At 44.4% G+C, this 9,548-nt stretch overlaps 2 protein-coding genes across 2 annotated transcripts in view; one reads left to right on the top strand and one right to left on the bottom strand.

Annotated features, from left to right (window-relative positions):
- Positions 1-620: 620 nt before the first annotated feature.
- On the top strand, positions 621-6,357 carry LOC308148174 (KN motif and ankyrin repeat domain-containing protein 1-like). The gene is made up of 4 exons (XM_080521615.1): positions 621-760; positions 3,328-3,528; positions 4,360-4,458; positions 5,114-6,357. The coding sequence occupies exons 1-4, from the start codon at positions 665-667 to the stop codon at positions 5,174-5,176; spliced, it is 459 nt and encodes a 152-aa protein (XP_080377741.1). The 5' UTR covers positions 621-664; the 3' UTR covers positions 5,177-6,357.
- Positions 6,358-7,654: 1,297 nt separating this feature from the next.
- The window catches only part of cfap157 (cilia and flagella associated protein 157), a gene marked incomplete at both ends in the record, with an annotated part of 3,958 nt that continues 2,064 nt past the window's right edge, over positions 7,655-9,548 (bottom strand). The window contains 4 exons of the mRNA XM_080521616.1: positions 7,655-7,774; positions 8,669-8,819; positions 8,915-9,036; positions 9,152-9,335. Coding sequence (XP_080377742.1) covers positions 7,655-7,774; positions 8,669-8,819; positions 8,915-9,036; positions 9,152-9,335 — 577 coding nt within the window. The remainder of the gene's footprint in view (positions 7,775-8,668; positions 8,820-8,914; positions 9,037-9,151; positions 9,336-9,548) is intronic.

Here is a 9,548-nt window from a genome sequence, read left to right as displayed (position 1 = left end):
CTCACTTTTTCAGGCTTCTTGACTTTTTTAAGTTTTTGAATTTATTTAAGCATCTTGAATTTTTAGGTCATTTTATGAAACTTTTTTTGGGATTTTTCTATTTTTTGGAGCTTCTTAATTTATATCAATTTTTTTTTTTAAACTGTTTTAGACATTTGGGTCATTTTTTTCTATTTTTTCTCTATTTTTTTTAAACTTGAGTTTTTTTTGTTTGGACTTTCTTGACGTTGTTTTTGGAAACAAACATTTTTTTAAAACTGCTTGACATTTTACATAATTTTTTTTAAACGTTTTTTGGGGATTTTTCCAGCTTGTTCTTGTTTTGATAATTTATTTGAAAGGTTTTTGAATTTATTTTAGCGTCATGGATTGTTTGCATGTATTTTATTGAAGCTTTTTCAATTTTGGGGATTTTTTTTTTCTTTTTAAACATTTTCAATAACATTTTTGTTTGTTTGACTTTTTTTGTAATTTTTCTCTATTTTTTGAAATCTTGTTGACTTTGTGTGTGTGTGTGTGTGTGTGTGTGTGTGTGTGTGTGTGTGTGTGTGTGTGTGTGTGTGTGTGTGTGTGTGTGTGTGTGTGTGTGTGTGTGTGTGTGTGTGTGTGTGTGTCAGACGTGTGCAACGTGAACCAGCAGAACAAGGCGGGCTACACGCCCATCATGCTAGCGGCGCTGGCCGCCGTGGAGGCGCCGCGGGACATGAGCGTGGTGGAGGAGTTGTTCACGAAGGGCGACGTCAACGCCCGGGCCAGCCAGGTCAGTCCGGGGGTCAAAGGTCAACAACACTCACCTTCATCAACCTCCACATGAGGGACACGATGAGAACATGAGCTCTGCTGCCACCAAGTGGCCGAGGAGCGGAACTGCAAGTACAACTGACTGATTAGTCAAACTTCTACTGACTTGTACTGACTTGTACTGACTTGTACTGACTTGTACTGACTTGTACTGACCTGTACTGACTTGTACTGACTTGTACTGACCTGTACTGACCTGTACTGACTTGTACTGACCTGTACTGACCTGTACTGACTTGTACTGACTTGTACTGACTTGTACTGACCTGTACTGACTTGTACTGACTTGTACTGACCTGTACTGACCTGTACTGACTTGTACTGACTTGTACTGACCTGTACTGACTTGTACTGACTTGTACTGACTTGTACTGACTTGTACTGACTTGTACTGACCTGTACTGACTTGTACTGACTTGTACTGACCTGTACTGACTTGTACTGACCTGTACTTACTTGTACTGACTTGTAGTGATTTATACTGACTTGTAGTAACTTGTAGTGACCTGTACTGACTTGTACTGACCTGTAGTGACTTGTACTGACTTGTACTGACTTGTACTGACTTGTACTGACTTGTAGTGACCTGTACTGACTTGTACTGACCTGTAGTGACTTGTACTGCCTTGTACTGACCTGTACTGACTTGTAGTGATTTATACTGACTTGTAGTAACTTGTACTGACCTGTAGTGACTTGTACTGACCTGTAGTGACTTGTACTGACCTGTACTGACTTGTACTGACTTGTACTGACCCTGTAGTGACTTGTACTGACTTGTACTGACCTGTAGTGACTTGTACTGACTTGTACTGACCTGTAGTGACTTGTACTGACTTGTACTGACCTGTAGTGACTTGTAGTGACTTGTACTGACCTGTAGTGACTTGTACTGACTTGTACTGACCTGTAGTGACTTGTACTGACTTGTACTGACTTGTACTGACCTGTAGTGACTTGTACTGACTTGTACTGACCTGTAGTGACTTGTAGTGACTTGTACTGACCTGTAGTGACTTGTACTGACTTGTACTGACTTGTACTGCCTTGTACTGACCTGTAGTGACTTGTACTGACTTGTACTGCCTTGTACTGCCTTGTACTGCCTTGTACTGACCTGTAGTGACTTGTACTGACTTGTACTGCCTTGTACTGCCTTGTACTGCCTTGTACTGACCTGTACTGACCTGTAGTGACTTGTACTGCCTTGTACTGACCTGTAGTGACTTGTACTGACCTGTAGTGACTTGTAGTGACTTGTACTGACCTGTAGTGACTTGTACTGACTTGTACTGACCTGTACTGACTTGTACTGACTTGTACTGCCTTGTACTGACTTGTACTGACTTGTACTGACTTGTACTGACCTGTAGGGACTTGTAGTGACCTGTAGTGATTTATACTGACTTGTAGTGACTTGTACTGACTTGTAGTGACTTGTACTGACTTGTACTGACTTGTAGTGACTTGTACTGACTTGTACTGCCTTGTACTGACCTGTACTGACTTGTACTGACTTGTACTGACTTGTAGTGATTTATACTGACTTGTAGTGACTTGTACTGACCTGTAGTGACTTGTACTGACCTGTAGTGACTTGTACTGACCTGTAGTGACTTGTAGTGACCTGTAGTGACCTATAGTGACTTGTAGTGACCTGTACTGACCTGTGGTGATTTATACTGACTTGTAGTAACTTGTAGTGACGTGTAGTGACCTGTAGTGACTTGTAGTGACTTGTAGTGACCTGTAGTGACCTGTAGTAACTTGTAGTGACCTGTAGTGACCTGTAGTAACTTGTAGTGACCTGTAGTGACTTGTAGTGACCTGTAGTAACTTGTAGTGACCTGTAGTGACGTGTAGTGACTTGTAGTGACCTGTAGTAACTTGTAGTGACCTGTAGTGACGTGTAGTGACTTGTAGTGACCTGTAGTAACTTGTAGTGACCTGTAGTGACTTGTAGTGACGTGTAGTGACTTGTAGTGACCTGTAGTAACTTGTAGTGACTTGTAGTGACCTGTAGTAACTTGTAGTGACTTGTAGTGACCTGTAGTAACTTGTAGTAACTTGTAGTGACTTGTAGTGACCTGTAGTAACTTGTAGTGACTTGTAGTGACGTGTAGTGACCTGTAGTAACTTGTAGTGACTTGTAGTGACGTGTAGTGACCTGTAGTAACTTGTAGTGACCTGTAGTAACTTGTAGTGACCTGTAGTGACGTGTAGTGACCTGTAGTAACTTGTAGTGACTTCCTGTGGCAGACGACCATATTGGTGACCTCCACCTTTCATCCAAAGTCATTATGACAATTTGTTGTTATTTATTAATTAAAATGACGTGTATCAGTGTATTGATGAACCATTGCTGTGTGTGTGTGTGTGTGTGTGTGTGTGTGTGTGTGTGTGTGTGTGTGTGTGTGTGTGTGTGTGTGTGTGTGTGTGTGTGTGTGTGTGTGTGTGTGTGTGTGTGTGTGTGTGTGTGTGTGTGTGTGTGTGTGTGTGTGTGTGTGTGTGTGTGTGTGTGTGCAGGCTGGTCAGACGGGGCTGATGCTGGCGGTCAGCCACGGCCGGATGGACATGGTCCGCGCTCTGCTGGCTCACGGCGCCGACGTCAACGTCCAGGACGACGAGGGCTCCACGGCGCTGATGTGCGCCAGCGAGCACGGCCACGTGGAGATCGTCAAGCTGCTGCTGGCCCAACCCGGCTGCGACGCCACGCTCAGCGACAGCGTGAGTCACGCCACAGGAAGTGAGGCGGCGCCGCTCTGAGCCGCAGACGGTCGCTAAGTCTGGTTCAAGAAACTCATTTCTAAAACATGTGGTTCAGCTTTTTTTTTTCCACACAAGCAGATTTTTTATTTGTTTTTGTTTTGTTTTGTTTTGTCTTGTTTTGTCTTGTCGTGTCGTGTCGTGTCGTGTCGTGTCGTGTCGTGTCGTGTCGTGTCTTTTTGTATCTTTTTTATTTGTATTAAAAAAAATTAATAAAATTTTTTTTCATTTAATTTTTTTATTTTATACATTTTTTATTCATTAATTTTTTTCTATTTATTTTTTCTATTTTATTTATTTAAATATTTTTGTTAAACGAAAAATATTGGAAAGTTAATCACGGTGTAATTTCCTCTTAATGCGCGATGAAGGACATTTTTGTGTCTATGTCGTCGAGGCGTCCTCTAAACGCAGTACCCGGGTGCAGCCAGCAGGGGGCGCTGTAGTGCTGCGTTTCAATCTTACAGGAAAGAGGAAAAATTCATGAAACAAAACTAAAGTTTTCAGGGTAAAATATGATTTTCTAGTGAAGATGTTTACTATTAGCTCAATGCTAAACATGCTAAACTAAAGTTTTTCGTACTTATATACATATATCTATTTATTCAGCCAAATTTATTCAGAACAAAAAATGTTTTAGAAAATTAATTGCTAATATGACAACATGTTTTTATTTATGATAAAATGTTTCCCTCATCAAGTGAAACACGTTTTACGATGTTTGTGCTCGGTGGCGCCCCCCTGTGGCGGCCATGAGGAAGCCTGACGCCGGTCTCTGTCTGTTGTCTTCAGGACGAGAGCAACGCGTTGTCCATCGCTCTGGAAGCGGGACACAAGGACATCGCCGTGCTGCTCTACGCTCACGTCAACTTCTCCAAGGCCCAGTCTCCGGTGAGTCCCGAGCCCCCGGTACCACGCCACCGCACAAACCACTCCCACCTTATGGCTGAACCGTCGTGACTCACGTCACCACCTGGTGGCACCAAGTGGCATTACAACACGTTCTACAGTCGGACTGGTTCTGAGTCTTTCACACCAGCGATGTTAAACCGTAGAGTATTTTCACTCTGACTTTATCGGGAGCGTTGTTCAGGAAGGAGTTGAGAGATACTCTCTGTTGAAGCCTTAGGAATTTTCCCACTTTCCCAGTGGGACATTCCGACTTCAACTGGGACATTCCCAGTTCCCAGTCACTGTTCAAATGCAGCACAGACGAGCTAATTACTGCTAATCACTGCAGCACGGTAGCGACCAGCAGTAGAATGATTTCAACCTGGTATTGTTATTGGTATCGGTATTAGTATTGGTATCGGTATCAGTATCTGTATCGTATTTCTATTGGTATCGGTATCAGTATTGGTATCAGTATCTATTGGTATCGGTATTGGTATCAGTATCAGTATCCGTGTCGTATTTGTATCGGTATCGGTATTGGTATTGGTATTGGTATCAGTATCTATATCTGTATTGTATTGTATCGGTATCGGTATCAGTATCGGTGCGTCCTGTTTGTCACGTTGTAACGGGTTGCTGGGTTCTCTTCCAGGGAACGCCACGACTCGGCAGGAAGACCTCCCCGAGTCCCACCCGGAGGGGCATGTTTGATTAACCCCCCCCCAAACTACCCACAACCCCCCACTGCTGCTAGACGAGGGACTTCCTCCCAATCAACCAATGAGATTTCTATCTTTGTTCCGTTGTTTTCAACGTGAGCGATTCCAAAGTGTCCTTCAACCTGAATGTAGCTGAAGCACTGGAGTTCAGACCAACTCTTCCTACTCTGCTGCACCTTTCCTCTTTCATCCCTCCTTCTTCTGCACCTTTCCTCTTTCATCCCTCCTCCTTCTGCACCTTTCCTCTTTCATCCCTCCTTCTTCTGCACCTTTCCTCTTTCATCCCTCCTCCTTCTGCACCTTTCCTCTTTCATCCCTCCTTCTTCTGCACCTTTCCTCTTTCATCCCTCCTTCTTCTGCACCTTTCCTCTTTCATCCCTCCTCCTTCTGCACCTTTCCTCTTTCATCCCTCCTTCTTCTGCACCTTTCCTCTTTCATCCCTCCTCCTTCTGCACCTTTCCTCTTTCATCCCTCCTTCTTCTGCACCTTTCCTCTTTCATCCCTCCTTCTTCTGCACCTTTCCTCTTTCATCCCTCCTTCTTCTGCACCTTTCCTCTTTCATCCCTCCTTCTGCAGCTTCTCCTCTTTCATCCCTCCTTCTTCTGCAGCTTTTCCTCTTTGATCCCTCCTTCTTCTGCACCTTTTCCTTTTTGATCCCTCCTTCTTCTGCACCTTTTCCTTTTTGATCCCTCCTTCTGCTGCAGCTTTTCCTCTTTGTTCCCTCCTTCTTCTGCACCTTTTCCTCTTTGATCTGCACCTTTTCCTTTCTTTGATCCCTCTTTCTTCTGCAGCTCTCTGTTGATCATTGAAGAGCAACGAAGCGTCTCCGGCTGTGATTCTATTGTATTTTGTGGTCAGAGGAATCCCCCGGTGTGTATATAGATCTATAGACCTAGATGATCCAGACCAGGAGGGAATCGGCTTCTGCTCGAGAAAAGTACTTTTATATGAATCCTTTGTACCTATTTAAAAAGAAATCACAGTATTTTGAATATTTGCTATAACTACTTAACAATCCATGAAGTTCTATATTTATCAAAGTATACTTTTTAAAGCAGATGTATTTCGTTGTACATACGGCGTAGATATTCTGCTGTACTACGTAGTACCTGGAAGGTGTGGCTGTCATCAAGTGCCTGAAGACTTTCTGTGTAACAAACTTTCATTAAAGAGTCTAAATACATGTCGTCTGCGTATTTTAATAGTTTTTTCAACAATTATTATTCCTCCAAAACAAATAAAAGCAAAACAAGCAAAAAAAAATACCACAAATCTTTTTTTTTTTTCATGTATTTTTTTGAGCTCAAACTTTCGTTTTAATTCCACTGATTTGCAGTAAATTGACTTTTCATTCATACTTTCTTCAGAATGTGACGAAAATAAAGTAAATCTTCACGTTCCGTCTTTAATCTGGAGGTCAAAGGTTTAAGTGACGAGATCAAAGTGAAACGATTGTTTTATGTGAGGGAATGTCGGAACGTTTGGAGGCAAAGTGAAGGATTAATATTAGAACAATAATAATTATGCATCATTAAAGTTAGAAAAGCTCCTGGTGGAGTAATAAGTGGACTTCATGAATTAACCCACGACAAACCAACATGTAGAACAGCAGGTGAAACACATCAGGACAGAGAACAGCAATCAGACACGAGCCTGAAGCAAGAGACGGAGTCAGAATTTCTAAATAACACAGGGAATGAAATGTGCACTCTTAAAAAGGTATGACGGCTTTTCTTAATTCTGACGACTTTATTCTCCCGGCTGCTGAATATTTGTTTCTATTTGCGTCGCGCAGCAGCCGGAAAAACGAGTTCCTTTCATCTCTCGTCTAATCTAATCGTCTGGCTCCGCAATGTATTTCACTCATATTGTTCATTTAAGCCATTAAAGAAACATTTATTACAAAGGAAACCAATGTTTCTTTCTAAACCACATGATCAATAATGTTTCAGGTCGCAACACTCTGTAAATGGTTAAATATCAGTAAATGGTTAAATATCAGTAAATGGTTAAATATCAGTAAATGGTTAAATATCAGTAAATGGTTAAATATCAGTAAATGGTTAAATATCAGTAAATTGTTAAATATCTGTAAATTGTTAAATATCTGTAAATTGTTAAATATCTGTAAATGGTTAAATATCAGTAAATGGTTAAATATCAGTAAATGGTTAAATATCTGTAAATGGTTAAATATCTGTAAATGGTTAAATATCTGCAAATGGTTAAATATCAGTAAATGGTTAAATATCAGTAAATGGTTAAATATCAGTAAATGGTGATTTAAAACCATTAAAAGTTAAAAACTTTTATTAAAAGGTTTTAGAAACGGTTGCAGATTTAAGACGACGACATTTGGAACCGAATCCAAGAACGTTTCTTCTTTCCTGACGTCGCCGTCTGGAGCGGCGCCGCCGGGTCACTTCCTGTCTCATGTGGTGGACAGGAAGTTGGTCCTGGTCCGGTCCGGACCGTCAGACAGACTCCAGGAAGCGTCTGAGGAGAACCTGCAGCAGGTCCTGGGTCAGCCGCTTCCACCTCAGGACCCGGGCCAGGACCGGGTCTGAGACCGGGTCCTGGTCTGGAGGCGCCTCCTGAGGACACACACACACACACACACACACACACACACACACACACACACACACACACACACACACACACACACACACACACACACACACACACACACTGAGGCCCTGCAGGCTCCAGTGCTGCAGTGACGCCTGACCTCCACAGGGGGGCGACAAAGATCCGTGAGGGTCGTGGAGTGAAACCCTCTGGATTTTAAAGAGTAAAACTTTTTTCTTTTTTTCTGTCTTGGAAAAAAAAAGTGAGTGCATTTAATTAATTTATCCCACAAAACTACAAATTTTACACGTTTTACAACAATGATTTTTTTGTGTTATTTAAAAGCAATATAGAATTTTACATTTTAAAAAGAAAAAAAATAAAATATATATATATATATATATACTAAATAGTTAAAATGGCCTATTTAATCATGAAACGTAAAAAGGGAAAACTGCGGAAAGTATTTTAAAAAGAAACTGTAAAAAGGTTCTAAAAGTAAAAAATGCTCGTGGAGCTAAAATGCTCAAAATGTTTCAATCTGTTTGTTTGTTTTCTTCAGGAAAAGAAAACAAACAGAAGAAGAAGCAGCGTCACTAACTGGCGGCTGAAACGCTTCATTTTCAACTTCCTGCCGTTGCCGTGGAAACATGAAACTCCTTGAAGGAAAACCACGGAAACGGGCCTGAGCGATGGCGCGTTACCGTGGTTACCAGGTTACCGTGGTTACAGTTGTTACCATGGTTACCGGTGTTACCATGTTACAGTTGTTACCATGGTTACAGTTGTCACCATGGTTCCAGCTGTTACCGTGGTTACAGTTGTTACCATGGTTACCGGTGTTACCATGTTACAGTTGTTACCATGGTTACAGTTGTCACCATGGTTCCAGTTGTTACCGTGGTTACCATGGTTACCGTGAGGGCGTGTTGAAGGGTGAGAGCGGCGTCCTGCATGACGCTCTTCGTCCTGCCCCTCCTCTTCCTCTCCTCCTGAAGCTCCGCCTCCAGCCGGCTCAGCTCCGCCCCGTCGGCGCGGCGCCGCTCCGCGAGCGCCTCCCGCTCCCGCCTGCAAAACAATAACGCCGGCCGCCGTCACGCCAGAGGGGGGGCGTGGCCCGGCGGCCGGGGGCGGGGGCAGGGGGGTGGCAGTTGGTGCCGGACCTGAGCTCCTCCGCCTCCGCCTGCAGCTCCAGGTTCTGCCGCTGCAGCCGCTCCACCTGCCGCCTCAACTCATCCTGCTCCGCCTGCAGCCGCCGACACTTCCCGGTGAGCTGCTCCGCCACCTGGTGGAGGGAGGGTGGAGGGAGGGTGGGAGGAGGCGGGAGGGGAGGAGGGAGGGAGGGAGGAGGGTGGAGGCGTGAGGTCCGTCCCCCATCAGACAGACGTCCCCCGTCTCACCTTCTGCCGGACACAGCAGTCGCGAGACGTCCGGCTGAGCGTCTCCTCCAGGACGTCCAGGTCGACGCCCAGCCGGTGGCTCCGCCCCCTCAGGGCGGCGTTCTCCTCCGTCAGCACCGTCACGTGCTCCGACAGCCGGCCGAGCCGAGCCTCCGCCTCCTCGCTCTCCTGCAGCGCCCGTCTGCTGCTCTCCGGGAGCTTCTGCTCCACCTGCTGCTGCACCTCTGCTGCCATGGCAACCAGGTGGCGCTGCAGCTCCTGCTCCAGGCTAGAGGAGGGGGGGGGGGGGGAAGAGGGGGGGAGGAGACGACCAGAGGACATGAGGACAAGCGTCTCCTCACATGTGGATCAATCAAAGCTACAACCAGACGGTGGTTATTGATTCTGTTTACCAGGA

The sequence above is a fragment of the Blennius ocellaris genome (genome assembly GCF_963422515.1).
Source record: "Blennius ocellaris genome assembly, contig: SCAFFOLD_289, whole genome shotgun sequence".
Taxonomy (NCBI): Eukaryota; Metazoa; Chordata; class Actinopteri; order Blenniiformes; family Blenniidae; genus Blennius; species Blennius ocellaris.
The sequence above is the reverse complement of the archived record's forward strand: the minus strand, read 5'-3'. Positions and strand labels throughout refer to the sequence as shown.

Coding starts and splice junctions, on each gene's coding strand:
- LOC308148174 (XM_080521615.1), top strand. CDS start 665: ATGCTAGCGGCGCTGGCCGCCGTGGAGGCGCCGCGGGACATGAGCGTG. Junction 3,529..4,359: donor ACGCCACGCTCAGCGACAGC/GTGAGTCACGCC, acceptor TGTTGTCTTCAG/GACGAGAGCAACGCGTTGTC. Junction 4,459..5,113: donor TCTCCAAGGCCCAGTCTCCG/GTGAGTCCCGAG, acceptor GTTCTCTTCCAG/GGAACGCCACGACTCGGCAG.